General features: G+C 47.2%; 1 protein-coding gene across 7 annotated transcripts in view; it reads left to right on the top strand.

Annotated features, from left to right (window-relative positions):
• The window catches only part of BIRC6 (baculoviral IAP repeat containing 6), a 471,996-nt gene that overhangs the window by 110,345 nt on the left and 337,884 nt on the right, over positions 1-23,767 (top strand). For all 7 annotated transcript variants that reach the window (XM_073557613.1, XM_073557615.1, XM_073557616.1 and 4 more), the window contains exons 19-22: positions 179-310; positions 10,751-10,848; positions 10,929-11,076; positions 11,632-11,765. In XM_073557613.1, coding sequence (XP_073413714.1) covers positions 179-310; positions 10,751-10,848; positions 10,929-11,076; positions 11,632-11,765 — 512 coding nt within the window. The remainder of the gene's footprint in view (positions 1-178; positions 311-10,750; positions 10,849-10,928; positions 11,077-11,631; positions 11,766-23,767) is intronic.

Here is a 23,767-nt window from a genome sequence, read left to right as displayed (position 1 = left end):
TTACCATCTTGTTAGTGCACTATAAATGATTGTTGCAGACTAATCAAAATCTGATAGATGGCCTACAGAGAAACATAATAAAACATGTAATAAAATCATCTTACATGTGATGTTAAGTGACATGTTGTTACTGTGTAGTTCCCAGGTATCCTTTTAACCCTTCCTTTTCTTATTCTAGCTTACGGGAAGGAAAAGAGAGCTTGTTGAATAAAACAAGAAGATGTCTTTCTGATATTGTGCGCACGTGTTTTTTTGAGGCAGGAAGAAGTATTGCTCATAAATGTGCTCGTTTTTTAGCTCTCTGCATAAGGTTTGTATAGTCAAGACCTTTCTCTGTGAAAATGTGTGATGTAGATAAGTGATTATAGAGCAATATATTCAGGATTGAGAGTCCTCAGTGGTTGATACCTTTTAATGGCTAACTGAAAAGATGGTAACAAATTGAAAGCTTTTAAGACTAGAGTTGAGCGATACCGTCCGATACTTCAAAGTATCGGATCGGAATGGATCGGCCGATCTTTAAAAAAAGTATCGGTATCGCCGATTCCGATACCGGAAGTCCCATTCAAGTCTATGGGACTTCCGGTATCGGAATAAGAAAAACCCTGTTTTTGCCTTGTACAGCCTCTCTGGGGTCTGTACGGGCCTTTCGGGGGGCTGTGCCGGCCTGCCAGGGGGTCTGCAGGCTCCGCTGGTCTGTGCCGGCCTGCCGGGGGGCTGTGCCGGCCTGCCGGGGGTCTGTGCCGGCCTGCCGGGGGGCTGTGCCGGCCTGCTGGTGGTCTGTGCAGGCTCCGGGGGGCTGTGCCGGCCTGCCGGTGGTCTGTGCAGGCTTCGGGGGTCTGTGCAGGCATCGTCCGATGGGACTACAAGTCCCATCGGGCGATGCCTGCTACCATGACAGTGATTGACACATTAGCCAATGATGGGACAGTAGTAGTCCCATCATCCGGCTAATGTGTTAAATGTTAAAAAAAAAAAAAAAAAAAAAATACTACATACATACTACATGCATGCTACATACATACTACATGCATGCTACATACATACTACATGCTACATACATACTACATGCTACATACATACTACATGCTACATACATACTACATGCTACATACATACTGCATGCTACATACATACTACATATATACTACATGCATGCTACATACATACTACATGCATGCTACATACATACTACATGCTACATACATACTACATGCTACATACATACTACATGCTACATACATACTACATGCTACATACATACTACATGCTACATATATACTACATATATACTACATACATGCTACATACATGCTACATACATGCTACATACATGCTACATACATGCTACATACATACTACATGCTACATACATGCTACATACATACTGCATGCTACATACATACTACATACATGCTACATACATACTACATACATACTACATGCTATATGCATGCTACATGCATGCTACATGCATGCTACATACATACCACATACATACTACATACATACTACATGCATGCTACATACATACTACATACATACTACATACATACTACATGCATGCTACATGCATGCTACATGCATGCTACATGCATGCTACATACATACTACATGCTACATACATACCACATACATACCACATACATACTACATGCTACATACATACTACATATATACTACATGCATGCTACATACATACTGCATGCTACATGCATGCTACATACATACTACATACATACTACATGCTACATACATACCACATATATACTACATACATACTACATACAATACATTCATACAATACATACATAGACATACAGTACATATAACATAGAGTAACATACTTACCAATACTTGTCACATTGTTCCCCGAAGCCATTGTCTTTTCCGGAATAAATATTAACATAACAAACCACAAAAATACTCACCCACGATCCGAAGCAGTCCACGAGTGTGTCCCACGACGATCTTGGGTAGAGAACTGCAGCATCAGATGATGCTGCCGTTCTCTACGGGCTGCAGGAATCCAATGACGGAAGGTAGGTATCCTTCCGCACTGTATTCCTCCGCCACTTAAAAAAAAAAAAAAAGTCCCTAGTCTCACTTTATGCCATTGCTGTGGCAGCAATGGCATAAAGTGAGACTATGGACTTTTTTTTTTTACTGTATGTAGCATGCAGTATGTATGTAGCATGTATGTATGTAGTATGTATGTAGCATGTAGTATGTATGTAGTATGTATGTAGCATGTAGTATGTATGTAGTATGTATGTAGTATGTATGTGGTATGTATGTAGCATGTAGCATGCATGTAGCATGCATGTAGTATGTATGTAGCATGCATGTAGTATGTATGTATGTAGTATGTATGTAGCATGCATGTAGTATGTATGTAGTATGTATGTAGCATGCATGTAGTATGTATGTAGTATGTATGTAGCATGCAGTATGTATGTAGCATGTATGTAGCATGTATGTAGTATGTATGTAGTATATATGTAGTATGTATGTAGCATGTAGTATGTATGTAGCATGCATGTAGTATATATGTAGTATGTATGTAGCATGTAGTATGTATGTAGCATGCATGTAGTATATATGTAGTATGTATGTAGCATGTAGTATGTATGTAGCATGCATGTAGTATATATGTAGTATGTATGTAGCATGTAGTATGTATGTAGCATGTAGTATGTATGTAGCATGTAGTATGTATGTAGCATGTAGTATGTATGTAGCATGTAGTATGTATGTAGCATGCAGTATGTATGTAGCATGCATGTAGTATATATGTAGCATGTATGTAGCATGTATGTAGTATGTATGTAGTATATATGTAGTATGTATGTAGCATGTAGTACTTGCGGTATCGGAATGCTCAACACTATTTAAGACTGCTCAGGTCTCCATCAGGCATTGACTAATACAAAATCCGGAATCAACCACTGAGGACTCTCAATTCTGAATATTTTTCTATCTGCAGGCTAACATGGTACAATGATATACATCTTTCCTGTATAGAGCAATAGTCTAACTGGAAGTCAGAGGTAACACAAGCACTCAGTGAAAGTCTATAAGAGCTTTGCTCTGTCCTCGTTCTGGCTCTCATACCCTTTCATTGAATTATGACTTCTGGAGCGATCCGGCAGCTCAGAACCTGCCGAAGACTACCAAAGCCGCACCTATAACAGGTGAAGACGGCACTTAGTAAGTGTGATACCCATAGATTAGTGGCACCACTCCAGTGATGAAATGAAAAACAAACGCTTGAGTGGTTCTTAAACCGATCTAAATACTTGTGTAAGTTCTATAGATGCACATGTAATAACTGTTGTTAAAGGGAACCTGTCAGGTACCCCAAGCCCTCTAATACAGCAGCATTCGCCTATGTATGAGTAAATTCCATGCCTAACCTGCCATGTATAATGTTATTCCGTGAAAATAATGTATAAAAAATATCATTTATAATGTCCACTTCTCCTTTGCTAAAGAGGGCTTTGACTTGTCAATGGGGCGTTTGTTTCTCCAGACAAGTCAGCCTTCTTTCCATGTTATCATGCACCTGTGGGCGTGATAACGTAATGTGCACGAGCTGGCGTCCTTGCCAGCTGATGCAAATCTTGTGCGCTGCTCATTTTGGCAGCGTCACTGCTTCTCTGAAACCGGGTCTAAGCTCTCCGACTTTAGGGGCGCACTGCGCGTGACGGGAAGTTCAGAAGATGGCTTGGAGGACCTGAAAGGTTCCCTTTAAATTATTAAAAGCAGTGTGGTCATTTTCAAAGCGTTATTCCAATCTTAAAAGAGCAGTATAATTGGAAACAACTTGTGACAACAAGCGGCTTTCCAATTCACTATTAAAAATGTTTTAACTAATTTGCTTAAAAATCATAATTACTCTGTCGCCTAATTGGGGGACACAGAACCTTGGGTGTTATGCTGCTGTCCACTAGGAGGCGACACTATGCATAATCTGAAAAAGATTAACTTTGGCTCCTCCTCTGCAGTATACACCCCTGGACGGCGTCAGCCTTCTCCAGTTTTTGCTTAGTGTCGCAAGGAGGCACACCTTTTTTCTTCCGTTTTTTTCCTTTTTTTTTTTTTTCACGGAAATACAGATGAAGAAAAGTGGGTCTCCAGCGAGACTCCCGGCATGGCTCCCTCTTCGGTCCCCTGTTAGGGGTACCCGGTTGAGGTCGAGGTGGTTTTTTCCCCATGTCGCTCCCTCCCAAGTCCCTCGGGTCCTGGTTCGAGGTCGAGACCCCCCTCCTTCCCCAACCCCTTTAAGGGGTCTGGGTTGAGGTTGAGGCGAGGATGAAGACCCCCTGACGGTGACAGACGCACCCTTCCTAATCCCCCGCAGGGGGTATTAGGTTGAGACGCCTCAGGCAGGGTCGGAGATCAGGCAGCATTCCGCAGCTTCCAGGGACCCCAGGCCGGCTGAGGGATCCTGTGGGGGCCGGGGGAGGGTGCGGACTGGATGGCACAGCAGAAACGGGGCTTTTGCTGCGTCCCTGTCTCTGCAGCAGCAGCGGCTCCATAGCCCTTCAGGGGCCCCCCATATAAAAACCGCTACCCCTGCTACCCCCACCGCTATCCAGTCGACCGTTCTGGGGGGGTCTGGTACAAATCCGCCCCCCCCCCCGGACTACCGCTCCGCTCTGGAGCCCTACTGGGCATCAGGCTTCAAATTTAGATCGCGGCTTCGGCCTAGCTGAAGCCGCCGCCTTTTCCCCGCCCCCCGGATGACCAAAATGACACACTGGAGTGTCATAGAAGGGGCGGATTGAGGCAGAAAGGGGGCGTTTTTACACAGCCCAGCGCGCCCTTTTCAGCTCTCCGCCCCCTCCTCCCTCTCCTCAGATCCCCGGTGGCCATTTTTTCTGGATGAGATCCAGGAGAGAAGCATCACAGCGGTCTTCGGGGGGCACAGAACTGGGATCTGTCGGCGCTGGACCTAGGGGCACACCGGTGGGGTAAGCTCACAGCTGGGTTTTCATTACTCAGCTGTGAATCTATACTTCCTATAAGGCTCTCTGTGGGTTCCCTCTGCGTAGCCACCCCTGTACGATCCCTTATAGCCAACCTCTGTGCACTATGCCGGGCTCAAGGAAGAGAACCAGGCAGGAATGTTTCTATGCATTCTGCACAGCCTGCAAAGCCACGCTCCCTAGTGGCAGCACGTATCCGTACTGCCGGGACTGCATCCAGAACTCTGGGTCAGAACCCCAGGGAGTCCCTACTGACGCTTCAGTGTCACAGGCCACGCCGGAATGGGCAACTCAGATGTCTCAGTCTATGTCACAGTCCATAGACAACCTAACTGCTACATTGCTGCAAGCTCTGCAGAGTCGGGCCCCGGCTATGGACGGTACACAGCAAATGGACAGCTTGTCTCAGGAACATGCTGCTTCCGACTCTCACAGACGTAAGCGGACTCACAGGTCTCGATCACCTGAGTCGCACTATAGCACAAGGTCGTCCCCCTCTAGGGAGAGACAGCGTCATTCCAGGTCTCCTGGGCAGTCCCCTGCCACAGACAGACAGTGCAATTTACCTCAGGGATCCCCCTCCACAGAAGACCCCCGCCCCAGGTCGCCCTCCAGGGATCACCTTAGCGAGGCACAGGATTCGGAGGGCATCTGTGACTCCGACTCAGATAATGAAACGGTCAGGTCCGTGGTACCTTCTCCCCCTAGCAATACAGCGCTAGTTGAGGACATAATTTCTTCTATTCATCGGGTGCTAAAAATTCCAAAGTCGCCCCCGGAAGTCCCAAAACATAGGATTTGCTTCGAAAATGTTCAAAAACCACCTAAGGTCTTCCCTAATCACGATGAGTTTGAGAAAATACTTACCAAACAGTTTGCGCAGCCTGACAAAAAATTCGCTAATCGCAAATATCTGGAAGCGAAGTACCCCTTCCCACAGGAAGACACCAAACAATGGGCAGATCCACCTGAAGTGGACCCTCCGGTTTCTAGGCTAGCAGCGCAGACTTTACTCTCTCTGCCGGATAGCTCAACCCTTAGGGACGCAGCAGACCGGCAAGTAGAACGCATGGCTCGTTCTATTTTCGAAGCGGCAGGCGCCTCTCTGGGCCCTGCGTTTGCTTCAGTTTGGTCAGCCAAGGCCCATCCTAGCTTGGGCCAAAAGACTACAGGAGGGTCTTCAGGCTTCAAATCCTGAACTCTCGGACCAAGCGGTCCAGATGGCAGTGGTAGCAGACTACATGATTCATGCAGCCCTGGATTCCGCCAGAGGTGTAGCGGGAATAGCATCAAACGCCATCACGATCCGACGCATCCTCTGGCTGCGAGAATGGAAAGCGGATGCGGCCTCAAAGAAGTCCCTCACGCGACTTCCGTATTCTACTGGTAGACTTTTCGGCGAAAGGTTGGACACCATGATAGCCAATGCCACCGGGGGTAAGAGTACCTCTCTCCCTCAACTAAAACCGAAACGCACGTTTAAACGAAGAAACCAGACGCGATTCCGATCCTTTCGGAATTCCTCGGGCTGGTCCGTTTCGCGCCCAGCGCAAAACCGCAACCGTTCTCCACGCAGAGACAACCCACGGACGCAGCAGCGACCGGACAGGGCTTGGCAGTCGAAAGCAGGCCAAGGGAGGAAAACCTCAGAACTTCACTTCATCATGACTCGAGACCTCCGGAAGACACCCCCACCAGTAGGCGGCCGACGTTTACTCTTTCAGCAAGTCTGGCTGCCTATTACAGAAGACAGGTGGGTCAGGGAAATAGTGTCTTCCGGATACAAGATATAGTTCACTTCCGTTCCACCGAACCGGTTCTTCCTTTCTGTTCCTCCAACACCACCAGAAAAGGCTCGTGTTTTCCACCAAGCGGTTTCCTCTCTCCTTCAATCAGGAGTTGTGGTGCCGGTTCCCGCGAACGAGAGATTCCGAGGATTCTACTCGAATTTGTTCGTAGTCCCCAAGAAAGGAGGCGGCGTCCGACCCATACTGGACCTAAAACAGCTCAACAATTACGTACGGGTCCGTCATTTCCGCATGGAGTCCCTCCGGTCCATCATTGCATCCATGGAGCAGGGAGAATACCTCGCCTCCATAGACATACAGGATGCGTATCTGCACATACCAATTGCTCCCGCCCACCAAAGGTTTCTCAGGTTCGCTGTCAACCAAAACCACTACCAGTTTGTCGCCCTTCCGTTCGGACTCGCCACGGCTCCAAGAACGTTCACCAAAGTCATGGCGGCCACCATGGACGTCCTGCACTCAAGAGGCATTCTAGTCGTCCCGTACCTGGACGACCTCCTCGTCAAGTCTCCCACTTTCAAAGACTGTGAGGTCAGTGTCTCAATCACTCTAGACACTCTGAGTCGCCTGGGATGGCTAGTCAACCTACAGAAATCGTCGACCATCCCAACTCAGACTCTAACATTCCTGGGAATGGTATTCGACACCACCAGGGGCCTGGTGCTCCTTCCCAAGGACAAGACACTGGCCATCTGTCTGGGAGTTCGCAAACTCCTTCGCAGTCCTCCTCGATCTCTCCGGTTTGCCATGAGAATCCTCGGCAGGATGGCAGCAGCAATAGAGGCAGTGCCATTTGCCCAGTTTCACCTCAGGGTCCTTCAACTAGCCATACTCAGATCTTGGGACAGGAACCCCTTCTCCCTCGACAGGGAGTTCAGGTTGACGTCATCAACCAGGAGGTCCCTGCATTGGTGGCTCAAACCAACCTCGCTTACACGAGGGAAGCCATTCCTCTCAGGACAATGGGAGATCCTGACTACCGATGCAAGCCTGACAGGCTGGGGGGCGGTGCACCTACATCACAGGGCACAAGGCAAGTGGTCACCGAGGGAAGTGACATTGCCCATCAATGTTCTGGAAATCAGGGCCATTCTCTTGGCACTGAGAGCCTTTCATCACTTGCTTGCAGCCTCGCACATACGGATACAGTCGGACAATGCCACGGCTGTGGCATACGTGAATCACCAAGGCGGGACCCGCAGCGCCCAGGCAATGAGAGAAGTGGCTCATATCCTCCGCTGGGCGGAAGACACAAGGTCGGTACTTTCTGCGGTACACATTCCGGGTGTAGAAAACTGGGAAGCCGACTTCCTCAGCAGGCAAGGAATGGACTCGGGGGAGTGGTCTCTCCATCCCGAGATTTTTTACCAGATCTGTCAACGCTGGGGAACCCTGGATGTGGACCTAATGGCATCCCATCTCAATACCAAGGTTCCCAATTTCATGGCCAGGACACACGACCCGCGGTCGCTCGGAGCGGATGCCTTGGTCCAGGACTGGTCCCAGTTCTGACTCCTGTACATTTTTACACCCCTCCCCCTAATCGCCAGGGTCGTGAGGAAGATCAAGCAAGAGGGAGTTCCGACCATCCTCATCGCGCCAGACTGGCCCAGACGTACTTGGTACGCCGACATCGTCCAACTTACGGCAGACGCCCCCTGGTGTCTACCCGACCGCCACGACCTTCTGTCTCAAGGTCCGTTCTTCCACCAGGATTCAGGGGCCCTCAATTTGACGGCATGGCCCTTGAAACCTGGATTCTAACCCAGGCAGGTTTTTCACCGGCAGTCATTGCAACTATGATCAGGGCAAGGAAGCCTGCCTCCGCCAAGCTCTATTATCGTACCTGGAAAGCCTACTTTTCTTGGTGCGAATCTCATGGACAAGTCCCACTCCCTTATTCCCTCCCGAAGGTACTAGGTTTTCTTCAATCGGGCCTAGATGCCAAGCTATCCTTAAGTTCGCTTAAGAGTCAGGTGTCGGCGCTTTCAGTCCTTTTTCAAAAGCGCATTGCAATTAAACCGCAAGTAAGGACTTTCATCCAGGGAGTTTCCCGATTGGTTCCTCCCTACAAACGTCCGATGGATACGTGGGACCTCAATCTGGTCCTGACAGCATTGCAAGCTCCACCCTTCGAACCTCTTAGAGGAGTTCCACTCTCCATTCTGTCTCAGAAAGTGGTTTTTCTAGTGGCTATCACCTCGCTACGCAGAGTGTCGGAATTGTCAGCACTTTCCTGCAGACGACCTTTCCTAGCCTTTCACCAGGACAAGGTGGTTCTCCGCACGGTACCATCCTTCCTTCCGAAGGTTGTGTCCAACTTTCACCTTAACGAAGAGATTTCACTGCCTTCCCTTTGCCCGGTTCCGGTCCATAGAGTGGAGAAGGCTCTGCATACGCTTGACCTAGTCAGAGCATTGCGGATTTACGTGTCCAGGACTGCACCTTTCCGGAAATCCGATTCCCTCTTCATTCTTCCGGAAGGTAGTCGCAAGGGGTTGCCGGCTTCCAAGGCTACCCTTGCCAGGTGGATCAAGTCCACCATACATGAGGCCTACCGACTTAACAGTTCCCCTCTTCCGGCCGGTATCACGGCACACTCTACACGGGCAGTAGGGGCCTCCTGGGCCATTCGGCATCAGGCTTCGGCACAACAAGTGTGCAAGGCGGCCACTTGGACTAGCCTACACACGTTTACGAAACACTACAGTGTTCATACCCAGTCCTCAGCGGATGCGAGCCTGGGTAGACTGGTTCTGCAGGCGGCAGTACCCCAAGTCTAGGGGACTGTCAGCACAATATTCGTCCACTGCTTCCCACCCAGGGACTGCTTTGGGACGTCCCAAGGTTCTGTGTCCCCCAATTAGGCGACAGAGTAAAGGAGATTTTTGTGTACTCACCGTAAAATCTCTTTCTCTTAGCCTTTAATTGGGGGACACAGCTCCCACCCTGTTGCCCTTACGGGCCGTTGTTTCCTGTTGAGTTCTCATATTGTTCTTGAGCTCGTACATAGTAGCCTTCTTACAGGCATGGTTATGTTATTTGGTTACGTTCCTCCTTATGCTTTGGCACAAAACTGGAGAAGGCTGACGCCGTCCAGGGGTGTATACTGCAGAGGAGGAGCCAAAGTTAATCTTTTTCAGATTATGCATAGTGTCGCCTCCTAGTGGACAGCAGCATAACACCCAAGGTTCTGTGTCCCCCAATTAAAGGCTAAGAGAAAGAGATTTTACGGTGAGTACACAAAAATCTCCTTTTATCGGTATTTTTTTTTATTTTACTGTTGATTGCCTAAGGATCGAGCACTTCTGTGATTTAGTGGCAGTAACCCAACATGCCAACGTGTAGTCTTTGTATGCCTTTAAAAAACAAAACAAAAACAAAAAAAAACTAGAAAGCACTGCCCTGAAGCTGGCTGTGGTCACTGTGACTTCCCAATTCAGGCCAGCTTCAGTGTGTCTGTTCTTCTGATGATACAGGGGTGAAGCTGCCTCGTGTAGCCACATCAGGATCACAGAGTTCAGCCCAGTAGCATGGCCATTCTGCTGGTCCAAACTGCCTACCAATATTAATCAGGAGCACAGCGGCCCCCAAGCATCAGGAGTTTGGCAGGTGAGGGAGTGCTGTGCTCCTAAAATAATAACACTGAAATAACCCCTTTAAACATACTCGCACACTTCTCACCTCGCTTTCTTTCTCAGTCTTATTTCCATAATATAAGACAAATATAGTTCATAAAAATTATAACAAGATTCATCTATGACATAACTGGAAAGTGGTGAAACCTGGACTTGGGTTCATATTGCAGGTCATATCACATGAATAGTATGTAGCACAGTTGTAACACCAAGGAATTCCCAAGGTGAACTTTGTAGTGTTTTAGTTTGGATGAAATCTGTTACAATCATTTCTATACAGATTTTTCCTTTTTTTTTTTTTTTTTATATGAAGCAATGGAAAGTGTGATCCGAATCAGCAAGGTTTTGGCTTTGTACTTTTGAAAGCGTTGTTGGAAAACATGACTTACCTTCCCTCTGCTGCCACTGGAGGTATGTGCCGGATTTGTGGGAATGTGCCAGACATCTGTAGTCTTACATCTTAAGTCTGATCTTCTCTCTCTCTACTTTAGGAGCTGTCTACTGGTACTTTGTCTTGTTAAATTATGTGAAGGATGAAGACCTGGCTGGATGTAGCACGGCCTGTGCATCACTGCTTACAGCGGTGTCCAGACAGCTGCAGGACCGCCTTACACCTATGGAGGCGCTACTCCAAACTAGGTAACAAACTTTGTTAAATAAAAGGTTTTCTTCTCCAGAAGCTGATTATTCTTTATTGTTGGTTGCCATTTGTTCACTTAGTTCAGTTTATTCAATCAGATCAATATTCAATGTGCATTCTTAATTTTTTTTTGTCTTGCTCTGTGATTTCATTATCAAGCAGTAACATTTTTTTTTGTCTGAAGATTTAGTGGTTTTTACTGCATGGCCGAGGTTTTATGGGGCAAATACTTGTTGTTTTTTTTTCTGTTGTGACAGATCATGACTTTTTGCCTGACAAATGCATAATGATTTACGCCAGTGAAGTGACTTACTGACTGGAGTAACATTTCTGACAGTTTACCTGGCAGTTAAAGGCACATGCTTCTTAATGAATTTGGCACGTCTTACTGCAGAGCACAGTTCATCAATACTGGTGTGAGAACGCCAGTCTTGCTGAATTGTGAGCGATATGTTTGCCACATGGGGCAGCAGAATTTAGCTGAAGCGATCGCCCGTGCATCCGACCCCTCCCTATTGTCAATCAGAGACTTACATCTTACTTTTCTCTTCTAGGTATGGACTGTATAGTTCTCCTTTTGATCCGGTACTATTTGATTTGGAAGTCAGCGGCTCCTCGTGTAAAAACATATATAATAGTAGCTCGGGAATACAGTCTGATGAAATTGACCTTTCAGATGTGCTTTTAGGTAAGTAATGCAGTGACATATATAGAATATAACCACACATCACACCTACAGTACCGCTACATCTTTTGCTTATGTTCACAATTAATTCCATCGATCAGCTGTTTCCAGTGGCGGCAGAGGCTGGTTGTGATCAGTTATTGGAGCTGCACAGCTTTTCAGTTGCATGGCCATAGCGGGGTACTGCAGATCTACTCCCATTCATTTGAATAGAGGTATCTGTGCTGTTCCTGGCCTCTACTACTATACCGTGTATGGAGTGATTCTTTGATACTCATGACCTATCCTAAAGATAGTTTATCCTTATGAAACCTGTGGACAAACTGTTTGTCATATGACATAAAATATGAAGGGTCTTTTTTTGTTTGTAAAATATGGGAAAACCATTTAAAAGGGTTGTTCCACCATTACATAACGTCACACGCACTATTTAAATAATGAAATACGAATGATCTTTGCAACTTCTATGCTATTAAGAAAGTCATCCAATAGTCAGACATGTTCTTACATAATTTGGTGCCCCGTGATGTTGAAAATGTATAGAAATGTGCAGGTCCGGTTCTGCGCTTAGTGGTCACACATGCTCAGTACTTGCATAGTGTTGTACGGTTTACTGGAAGGCAGCCAATAGAAATGTCTTTCTGCCTTAATTGCCCTTTCTATAGATTGATCTTCACGTGACTAAACATTTCGTTCTCCAGGTGGCGCCATACTACAGTATATAAGAAAAGCTAATCTTTGCATTGGCTATGCAAATAATATATGATGTATAATGCGGGGCCAAACTGTTTAATAACAGCCTTGCCTAATGAGTTATCATTGATTTAATGTTCTGATAACTGACTGTGCTTCCCTGTACTTGTCTATATGTGAACACTTTTATCTGAATGCTGGTTTTGGGCCTATAATGAGCATCACACATTTAAAAACGTGCAAAAAAATATAAGATAGTATCTTGGTTCCAAATAGCAGCCAAATTCCTGATTTAGGGCAAGTTAAAAAAAAATTATTTGATTGGTCGACATGGTCCTCCTTATGATGCTGGGTCAGTAGAAACTGGACTCACGAGCTATTTAATTCTATAGCTGAACTCCTAAAAAGCCCATCATAATATCCAAATTATAGAGCTATTCAGACATAACGTGTCAAAAGTAAATACACCAGACTCATCGGGTCTAGGAAAGCTTTTAAAGTATGTAGTTTGTGAAGTCAGGTGACAAATCTGCTTTAAACTGTTAGTGAAAATGGTCGTACCTGTACAGCTACTCTGGGGCCCATATATGTGGAGGGGCTCAGAAGCTGAGCCTGCTCCACACATGGCAGATTCTGCATATGTTGTGCAGCTGGCATTTAACTGTAACAGCAGCAACCAGAGCTTACTTTGATCACTGCTGTATTACCATTTATACGACACCACCCGTGACAGACCTAAATGGAGCAATCGCTGGTGTCCATGCCATGTCCATCATCAAAGACCTGCTTTAAATCCCCAATGTCTACTATCTTGATACTCCTGTAAAGCCAACCCAATATACAAATTCGAATCACCCCCCCCCCCCCTCTTTTCACAATTTTTACAATCTGAGCATAAAGTAAACTTATCTGGAATTACTGTGTCTGTAAAAGTCTGATCTATCAAAGTATAAAAGTAATTAACCCCCACAGTAAACTACTTAATAGGAATCTGTCACTACATTTGACCTATAGACTGCTGAAAACAGTCCTACCTGTATGCTTCATATCAGGTGTTATTGCTGTGAACTCTTATCACTTTATATAAATGACCTGTCCCAGGCTATGGAGAGGATGCTGCCTGGAGATAACTCTGCCCCCAGAGCTTACTTTATGTGAAGGGGAGTTACCAGTGTGATGTGCAATGGATACCAGTGTTACCAGTATGATGTGTAATGGCCGCTCTCTGCTTTCCTGATCTCACTGTGTGATTATGCCTGACACATCTGCAGGTTCCTCTCCACTTCAGCTTTCATCTCACAGGCAGACAGGGCTAGCATATTGTTACAATGCAACAGTGTTTTGTCTTCTTGTGTTTTCAAGAAGAAAAATTTAATTTTTCCTGTTCTGTGTTGGTTACATGTCTCACACTGGTGACCATTGCTCATCACTCTGGTAACCCATTACATATCACACTGGTACCTCCCCCCTTCAATCTCTGGAGGCAGAGTTAACGTCCAGGCAGCTTCCTCCACAGAGACTGGAAGATGCCATTTATATAAAGTGATAAAAGATGATTTCTCAACAACAAGCTGTCTGATATCAGGCACACAGGGAGGACTGGTCTAAGCAGTCTATAACCTGTATACCATAGTAATAGTTTGGATAGGTCAAATGTGGAGACAGATCCTCTTTAAAAGCAGAAGAAAAAGTAACACGCAAGAAGTTTTTTTATGATGCTGCCAGGGCTGTGGAGTCGGAGTCGGTGCTCATTTTGGTGGAGTCGGAGTCGGTATAAAATGGACCGACTCCGACTCCTAAAATATATAATAAATTGGGTACAGTAATTCAATGCAGGATGTGCTGAATATTTTTTCATAGGAGTTTGGGAAAGTTATGAAATGTCCTATAAATGGCTGTTCTATTCCTGATCTAAGGCTACATTCACACACAGCGTTTTTCCTGTGTTTTTTGAGGATACGTTTTTCAGCTGCAAAAGCTGATCATCTTTTTAAAAAACCGCATCACCTGAAAGGTTTTTGAGCTCATAGATAATGTTTTCAATAGCAAAAGCAGATTAGAAATCTGCTCTATCTATCCATTTATCCATATCTGTCTATCCATATCGTATCTGTACCAAAAAGAATGAAAACCGGGTAGTACACCAATATATATTCTGTTCTAAATATCTTGATTATTGGATCATAAAAATGATTAAATGTCTGAGGTTCACATTGTACTACAATAAATTTTTCACTTAAATATAAGCAATATGTGTGGGAGTCGGAGTCGGAGTTGGAGTCGGAGTCGGTGTAAGGGAAATTGAGGAGTCGGAGTCGCAGGTTTGGCTTACCGACTCCACAGCCCTGGATGCTGCACCTTTCTTAAAAATGCAATAACATTTTTTAAGAAGTGCATATGTGCCCCAAAAAGAGATATTAACCCCTTCCCGATATTGAACATACAAATACATGCTATTTTGCAGTGCGTTCCCGCAAATGGACATACCAGTACTTCCTTGCGATCGTGTGGGCACAGAATCTGTTCCCAGATAATAGCCTTATGTGCGCCCAGCTTAATTGATAGATGAGATTCGGCTGTCACTGCCAGGAGCCATGCTCGCTCTGCGACGTCCTTGCAGTGGCTGATCGTTGCTATGGCAATCCGAGGTCAAATGATGACCTCTGGGTCTTCAACTATGATGGCCTGTTTAGACCATGCCAGCAGCATGATCTAAAAGATGATCTGTCAGTGCAACAGTGACATAATGCAGCGATCAGAGTAATAAGTTAGTACCATAGAAAGACTAAGTAAAAAAGTAAAAGTTAAAATATTTTTTTATAAAAGATTACAAAAAATATTTATCTCTAGAGAAATTACACAAATATTTATGTAAAAACTAAAATAGACTATACATTTATCTCTAGAGAAATTACACAAATATTTATGTAAAAACTAAAATAGACTATACATTTGTCACATTAGTGAACCCCTTCAGTGAACACCGTAAAAAAGCAAAGAAAAAAATCACATCACTGAACAGAAAGTAGAATAAAACACTATAAAAAAGACCAATGTAAATACAATTGGTATCACTGAAAAGGTCAACTTGTCCCGTAAGAAACAAGTCACCATTCACCTCCGTTAGTGGAGAAGGTAAAAAAAAGTTATAGCTCTCCGAATATAGCAAAGCAAAAATAATTATTTTTTTCTTAAAAAAAATAAACGTTGTGTAAAAGGGGAAAAACATTAAAAAAATTATGTAAATGAGGTATTGCTGTAATCGAAGTGACCTGAAGACTAATGGGCCTTTTACATTTAGCGATGCACCAGTGATCCGACCAGCGATATGACCTGGTCAGGATCGCTGGTGCATCGCTAAATGATCGCTAGTGAGCTTCCACACAGGAAGATCTCACAGCGATGCAGCAGCGACGCAGCGCACGATACTTACCTTTCACACACAGCGATCCTGACGTCCTCCCGCCCGCCTCCACGCGTCGCTCGTCGTCACAGCAGGAAGCCCCAGCAGGAAGCTGACGACGAGAAATGGAGCCGCCCGATCTTGCGCGATCAGCGATGGACAGCAGGGGAGCCAGTCGGAGGTAAGTATCACACATAGCGATATCGCTAGCGATATCGCTATAACGTCACAAAATCAGTGACGTTTTAGTGATATTGCTAGCGATATCGCTATGTGTAAAACCCCCTTAAATCTGCCTTACCACTTCTACCACACTCGGAATGGCATAAAAAAATTCCAGAATTTTTTGTTCATTCTGCCTCCCAAAAATAGGACTAGAAAGCAAGTCATGACCCTGAAAATGGTACCAATAAAAACATCAACTTGTCCCGCAAAAAATAAGCCACCACATGGCTATCGAAAGAAGTATAGAAATAGTATAGCTGTCAAAATATGGTGATGCAAAAACTGTTTTATACCAAAAAGTTTGTGTGTGAGAGCAGCCTAACATAAAAGAACACTATTAATCTGATGTTGTGAAAATGGCATCGACCTGAAGAATAGTAATCTAATCTCTTATACCACACAGTGAACAGTATAAAAAATAAATCCAATTCTTTACCAGCTGCTGATTTGTTAATTCTGCCTCCCAAAGATTGCAATAAGGCTCGGTTCACATTTATCCTGCTTTGAGCGCTTACACCGGGGTTTCCATGTAAATCTCTGAAATATGTGAAGCAGATGGAAGTACTGTGTATGCTGTCTGACCTATGGTCCAGCCTTGTCAGTCTTTTTAGGCATACATAAAAGCGCTGTCAGCCACAGTTTTCTGAACCTCTGAAAAGGACACTGCTGAACAGAAGCCAGACGGAGTCAAAAGTATCTGTTACCTCATTAGGGTGTGTGCACACGCTGCGGATTCTGCTGCGGTGTACAGTACCATTATTCCCTATAGGAATTAAAAACTGCTGTGCAGACGCTGCGGAATTTTCCGCGCGGATTTTGCTGCGGTTTCAAATCCGCAGAAAGAATTGCATGTCAATTCTTTCTGCAGATTCCGCAGCGGTTTACCATCTCCTCCATTGTGGAGATGATAAACCGCAGGGCAAAACCGCAGGCTAATCCGCAGATAAACCGCAGGTCTTTTGACCTGCGGATTTATCTGCGGATTTTGCAAAATCCGCGCAGATGAATCTGCAGCAGATTCCGCAGCGTGTGCACACAGCCTTATAGTGAATGGTTCCCTTGGGGGTTTCTTATGAATAACGTCATTTGGAGATTTAGATGGAAACCCTGATGTAAGTGCTCAGCGTAGAGCACAGGATAAATGTGATCCTAAACGTTATGTAAAATCTTCAGCTCAATCCAAAAAAAAGCAAGTCCCCACGCAGGTCCATCATCTGTTAATGGAAATATAGGGAGCTTCCACATTAGTGGTAGCACAAATGCTGTGGAAAAGTGAAATGGCTCTTTCTCCCCGAAAAGAGATCTAGCGAATTCTGTGCTCCCAAATCCAAATGCCCCCCCTCCCTTCTGAGCCGCACAGTGTGCCTAAGCTACATTTAGTGTTCACATGTTTGGCATTTCTGTAGCGATTAAAGTTTTAATTTTTGAGTGCATGTCTCAAGAAACATGAGTTGGGCACAATGTATGGGTACTTTAACATACTAAGCACTACAATATTATGGGCACTACACTTGGCCGATTTGCTCAGCACCATTTTCTGCTCTTGTTTCTGGAAAACACCTGTGGAGTCAAATCATCATTACACCTGTAGATAAATTCACAGAGGGGTATCATTTCCAAAAACATGGCATTTTCAGTCTATTTCAGCCAAAATTGTGCTCCAGAATTAAATTTCACTCATTCCCTTATGCACCATGCCGTGAGCCCAATCAGTAGTTATCCGCCACGTATGGGGTGTCGATGTACTCAGAAGAAATTGCACAACAAATTATATGGTCCATTTTCTCCTACGCCTCATTGGGGGACACAGAGACAGTGGGTGTTATGCTGCTTGCCACTAGGAGGAGACTTGGGGTAAGTGCCCCCGTAGTTTTTGGGTTGTGCGGATTTTTTTGAAAAATCCACAGGTAAATCCGCAGGACAAAAGACCTGCAGTTTATCTGCGGATTAGCCTGCGGTTTTGCCCTGCGGTTTCACACCTCATAATGGATAAGGTGTGAAACCGCAGCATGTGCACAGCGTTTTTCAGTTTACTATTGAAAACAATGGTACTGTACAACGCACCTAAACCTGTTGCGGACCCGCAGGGCCAAAACCGCTGCGGATCCGCAGCAGAATCCGCACCGTGTGCACATAGCCTTAGTAAACCAGAAAAAAAGTGAACTTCTCCCCTGCAGTATAAACCCTCTCGCTGGATGAGATATCTCCAGTTCATGCTTAGTGTCTGTAGGAGGCATTTTTATTTTTTAATTAACGGAGTGAAGGGGGCGACGGTTCCTTTCTAAGGTCCGCTCTCCCCCGAACCAACAACAGGCAAGCACGTGGAGTAACCCTTCACATACACTTTCCTGCGACGTTTGGGGCTGATTCCTCTAGCAATTGGCGATGATCCTTACGACCGGAGTCCGGTGATCCACGGATATGAGGGCAGACGCACGGAATGGAGAAGACTGGACAGCGCTTACGTAGGCCCTCAATCAGCCCCATAGCTCTCCATCCCCCTATCATAGGGAGGATCGAATAAGCATGGCCCCTTTAAGAAATCCTCCAGCTCTGCTTCATCAGCCCAGGAGGATGAGAGCCTGCATGGATGACCGGACAGCGCTGAGCACTGGAGTGGAGGTATGGGGTTGGGTCCTGGCCCCCCGGGAGAAGCGCTGATGTAGCGTCAGCGGCGATGCCCCCCCCCCCCCTCGGCGCTACCGCGGGTAGCCCGAAAAATTTAGTTCCCGGCCTGCTAGGCTGCAATTTCAATAGCGCCGCACACTAGCCCCGCCACGCCCACCGGCGCCTACCACAGGTAGGCTCAAAAATTTAGCCCCCGGCTTTTCTGGCCTACTAGGCCGCAATTTGAATTGCGCCGCCCGCGCTATTATCGCCGCCCCCTCGCCTTGGCGCTTCTCATCCCTGACGAGACGCTCAATCCCAGTCTCGGGGGCCATATCCGTTTACCTACAGCCTGCTCTGGATGAGCTGTGAGGCGAGCATTCTGCCGGATACCGGGTGACACCGCAGGGACAGCGCTATTCCTCCCGGGGGACGCAGCATAGAACCGGGTAAGCTGCATCTGCCCTCAGACTAAAGCTTAGCCCCTTCCCGGCACGTTCCCTGCAGCTGCAGCAGACTTTGCAGTTAACCCTTTCAGGAGCACTATATCTCAATCTAAGGAAGCTAAATGGGCTGCTAAAAAGCACACTGCATTTTTGACCGTGTGTACCACTTGCAAGTCTGCCTTACCTAGTGCACAGACTAATCCGTTATGCACTGACTGCGACCCGACCTGCGCTCAGGCGCCCCTCGCCGCCGCTGCTGACAGGCCTCCTGTGTTTAGTACCCCTGAGTGGGCTGCGTCCCTGTCACGGTCAGTGGAGTCTCTGACCCAGGCTATATTCTCCCTCCGGGAGGACTCTTTAAGCCAGAAGGCGTCCTTACCCCCCGAGGTGGGCTCTGGCGGCGGGCGGGAACCGCCACCAGCAGGGGCCGTACCCGTTCAAGGGATGGTCAGGGCTCTAGAAAGCGGACCCATGACGCTTCCCCTAGTCCCGTTCGTGCCTCTGCATCTGCGACTCCGGTCTCTCGCTCTCCCTCTCCTGAAGTTCTCAGCGAGCACGACTCTGGATTCGAATCTGACACGTCAGCCCCTCAGAATCCCCCAACTGATCAAGAGTCGCTTGATTCTCTTATAGAATCAGTCAACAGGATTCTGAAGTTGGATGAGGATAATGTTCCCGCTCCAGCACATCCTATCTCACTTAAGAAAACCAAGCGTGTGCGCAGGTTATTTACCAGCCATCCGGACTTTAAGGAAGTTGCCCAAAAACATAGGGTTCGTCCGCATAAGTGGTTCACAGGGCAAAAGTCTACTCAGGCTAAATACCCTTTTTATCTAGACCTAATGAAGGATTGGTTACAGTCCCCTCCGGTGGACCCGCCTGTATCGCGCCTTGCTTCAAAAACGCTTCTATCCGTTTTGAGGGTTCCTCAATCCAAAACCCCTCCGATCGTCAGATTGATTACCTGGCCCGTTCAGTTTTTGAAGCTTCAGGAGCAGTGCTTTTTCCATCTTTCACGGCAATTTGGGTCACTAAAGCAATGGCCGATTGGGCAGAGGTCTTGATCACTTCCTTCCAGAGCACCAATCTTCCTCCGGAGGCAACCACGGTCGCCAGGCAGATAATTCACGCAGCGGACTTTGTAGTGGACGCCTCTTTTGATGTCGCCAATTGTGCTGCTCAAACTGCCGCTAATGCGTTATCCATTAGAAGAGCCCTATGGCACCGCGACTGGTGGGCGGATGCCACCTCTAAAAAATCATTGACTTCTCTCCCCTTTCAAATGGGTTGTCTTTTTGGAGAGAAACTAGATCAGCTCCTTTCTGATGCTACCGGGGGAAAAAGTAAATTCCTCCCTCAACAAAAAGCTGCTCGGCCGTTTCGCAACCAACAGCCGACGCGCTTTCGATCCTTTCGCAACAACTCCGGTTGGTCATCCTCTACCTTCTCTTCTAGATCAGGTCCGTCTCCGCGCGGAGACAGAGGCTCCCAGGTCTCGTACAGACCTAACCGCTCTTGGAAACCCAGACCTAGGGCTTCTGGATCCAAGGGAGCCAGATCTCATAGATCTACCCAATGACTTGTTGCAGTATCCGGCGGACGCAGACAAAGTAGGCGGTCATCTACTTTCCTTCAGCCATACCTGGCTCGCGGTCGTCCACAACAAGTGGGTGAGGGAGCTGGTGTCTTCCGGATACAAGATAGTTTTCCGCTCCCCCTCCAACTCGCTTTTTCCTTTCCTCTGCGCCCAAGGGAAAGACAAGATCCTTCCTTCGGGCTGTTCAGGCTCTCTTAAGAGACGGAGTCATCATTCCAGTCCCTCATCACGAGAGGTTCAGAGGATTTTATTCAAACCTCTTTGTGGTTCCAAAGAAGGACGGCACGATGCGACCCATTCTGGAACTCAAACTCTTAAATCAGTTTGTCACGGCTCGGCGATTCCGAATGGAATTTCTCGGATAAGTTGTCGCTTCCATGGAAAAAGGAGAGTTCCTAGCATCCATTGACATCAAGGACGCTTACCTTCACATTCCGATCTGTCCTTCTCACCACCAGTTCCTGCGTTGTGCAATTCACGAGGAACACTTCCAGTTTGTTGCCTTGCCCTTCGCACTCGCCACTGCCCCCAGGGTCTTTACCAAGGTCATGGCGGCTGTCATGGCCATTCTCCACTCTCGGGGAGTAGTAGTGTTACCGTATCTGGACGACCTGCTCATCAAGGGTCCGTCCCTTTCAGCCTACGAAGAATCTGTGGAGATAACAGTAAATACACTTTCACGCAAAGTCTTCCCCAAAACCGGCTCAGCAGATTTCCTTTTTAGGAATGATCTTGGACACTGCCCGCGGGTTGGTCATTCTCCCTCCGTAAAAGACGCAAACCTTACAACAGGCAGTGCGGACTCTTTCCCGTCCAGCTTCTCACTCCGTTCGTTTCAGCATGAGAGTTCTCGGAAATATGGTGGCTGCCATGGAAGCAGTACCATTTGCACAGTTCCATCTCCGTCCCTTACAACACGCGTTGCTGTTAGCTTGGGACAAGAACGCGTTCTCCCTGGGTCAGGCAAGCCCTCAAGTGGTGGACTCTGAGGCCCTCCCTGAATCAAGGGAGGTCTTTCCTCCCAGAAAGATGGTTGGTAGTAACCACCGACGCAAGTCTTCTCGGCTGGTGTGCGGTCTTTCGTCTCCACACGGCACAGGGTCATTGGTCGACCCGAGAATCACGTCTCCCCATCAACATTTTGGAGATACGTGTGATCAGATTTGCTCTACGGAGTTTCCACCTTCTCGCATGTCACCCCATCAGGATCCAATCAGACAACGCCACGACTGTAGCGTATATCAACCGCCAGGGAGGTACCCGGAGCAGGATGGCCATGCACGAAGAGAGTCACATCCTCCATTGGGCCGAGACCAACCATTCACCCATTTCAGCAATTCACATCCCCGGCGTCGAAAATTGGGTGGCAGATTTTCTCAGTCGCCAAGGCATTGCCTTGGGAGTGTGGTCTCTTCATCCGGAAGTCTTTCACCAGATTTGTCTTCGTTGGGGGATGCCGGATGTGGACCTCATGGCCCCCAGACTAAACAACAAGGTGTCTCGGTTCATTGCCCAATCGCGCGATCCATTCGCCATCGGAGTGGACGCCTAGTTCTGCCATGGCACTGGTTCCGGCTCCCGTACATCTTTCCCCGTCTTCCCTTGCTTCCGAGGGTCATCAAGAAGATCAGAGCAGAGGGGGTACCAGTGATCATAGTCGCGCCAGATTGGCCGCGCCGAGCATGGTATGCAGAACTAATACAGCTAGTCGCTGACGTCCCCTGGCGACTTTCAGATCGCACGGATCTGCTTTCTCAGGGCCCGATTTTACCACCAGAAGTCCGGGGCCCTGTCTTTGACGGCATGGCCGTTGAATCCTGGATTTTAGCACAGGCTGGATTCTCTCTCAACGTGATTTCCACCATGATTAGTGCTAGGAAGCCTGTATCCAAGCGTATCCATCACCGCACCTGGAAAATCTTCTTTCATGGTCATGATCATGGTCATGGTCGTTCCCCTCTGGTGTTCTCCATCCCGGGCATATTGGAGTTCCTTCAATCCGGATTAAAATCAGGCCTCGCGCTTAGCTCGCTCAAGGGCCAAATTTCGGCCTTGTCAGTGCTTTTCCAACGAAAAATTGCCACCAAGCCTCAGGGCAGGATGTTTTTTCAAGGAGTTTCCCGTGTGACCCCTCCTTATAGAAGGCCATTGGAATCATGGGACCTTAATCTGGTTCTCGGGGCCTTACAGGAGGATCCTTTTGAACCGTTGCAGGACGTGTCATTGACCATCCTCTCTTGGAAAGTGGTCTTTCTAGTGGCAATTACGTCAATCAGATGAGTTTCGGAATTGGCAGCTCTGTCATGCCGTTCTCCGTTCCTGAAATTTCATCAGGACAAAGAAGATCTCAGGACGCCCCCGTCCTTCCTGCCCAAGGTCGTTTCCTCTTTCCATCGCAACGAGGAAATTGTTTTGCCTTCCTTTTGTCCGGCGCCAGTCCATCGCATTGAGAAGGCCCTCCACACCCTGGATGTGGTTAGGGCGCTGAAACGGTACATCTCGCGGATGACTCCCTTCCGCAAGTCAGATGCCCTATTCATACTTCCTGAAGGCCATAGGAAAGGCCTAGCTGCTTCAAAAGCACCGCTAGCCAGGTGGATTCGCTCAGCAATTCAGGAATCCTACCGTGTAGGGAATACGCCTGTCCCAGCTGGGATTAAGGCGCACTCTACCCGGTCAGTGGGCGCCTCTTGGGCCATTTGGCACCAGGCCTCGGCACAACAGGTCTGCAAGGCTGCGACTTCGTCCAGTCTGCATACTTTTACAAAACATTACCAAATTCATTCTCAGGCCTCTGCGGATGCAGCTCTCGGCAGACGCATCCTGCAATCGGCAGTACCTCAGTGTTGACTCAGTGGTATATGGGGTATTAGCAGATGTATGCTCCCCACCCAGGGACTGCTTTAGGACGTCCCACTGTCTGTGTCCCCCAATGAGGCGTAGGAGAAATAGGGATTTTTGTGTACTCACCGTAAAATCCTTTTCTCCGAGCCATTCATTGGGGGACACAGCACCCGCTCTGTTAAGCCTACTG

Source organism: Dendrobates tinctorius, unplaced genomic scaffold (genome assembly GCF_039654945.1).
Source record: "Dendrobates tinctorius isolate UK_male_01 unplaced genomic scaffold, ASM3965494v1 ptg000250l, whole genome shotgun sequence".
NCBI classification, from domain to species: domain Eukaryota; kingdom Metazoa; phylum Chordata; class Amphibia; order Anura; family Dendrobatidae; genus Dendrobates; species Dendrobates tinctorius.
Note: the sequence above shows the minus strand (reverse complement) of the source record. Positions and strands in the feature narration are given on the sequence as shown.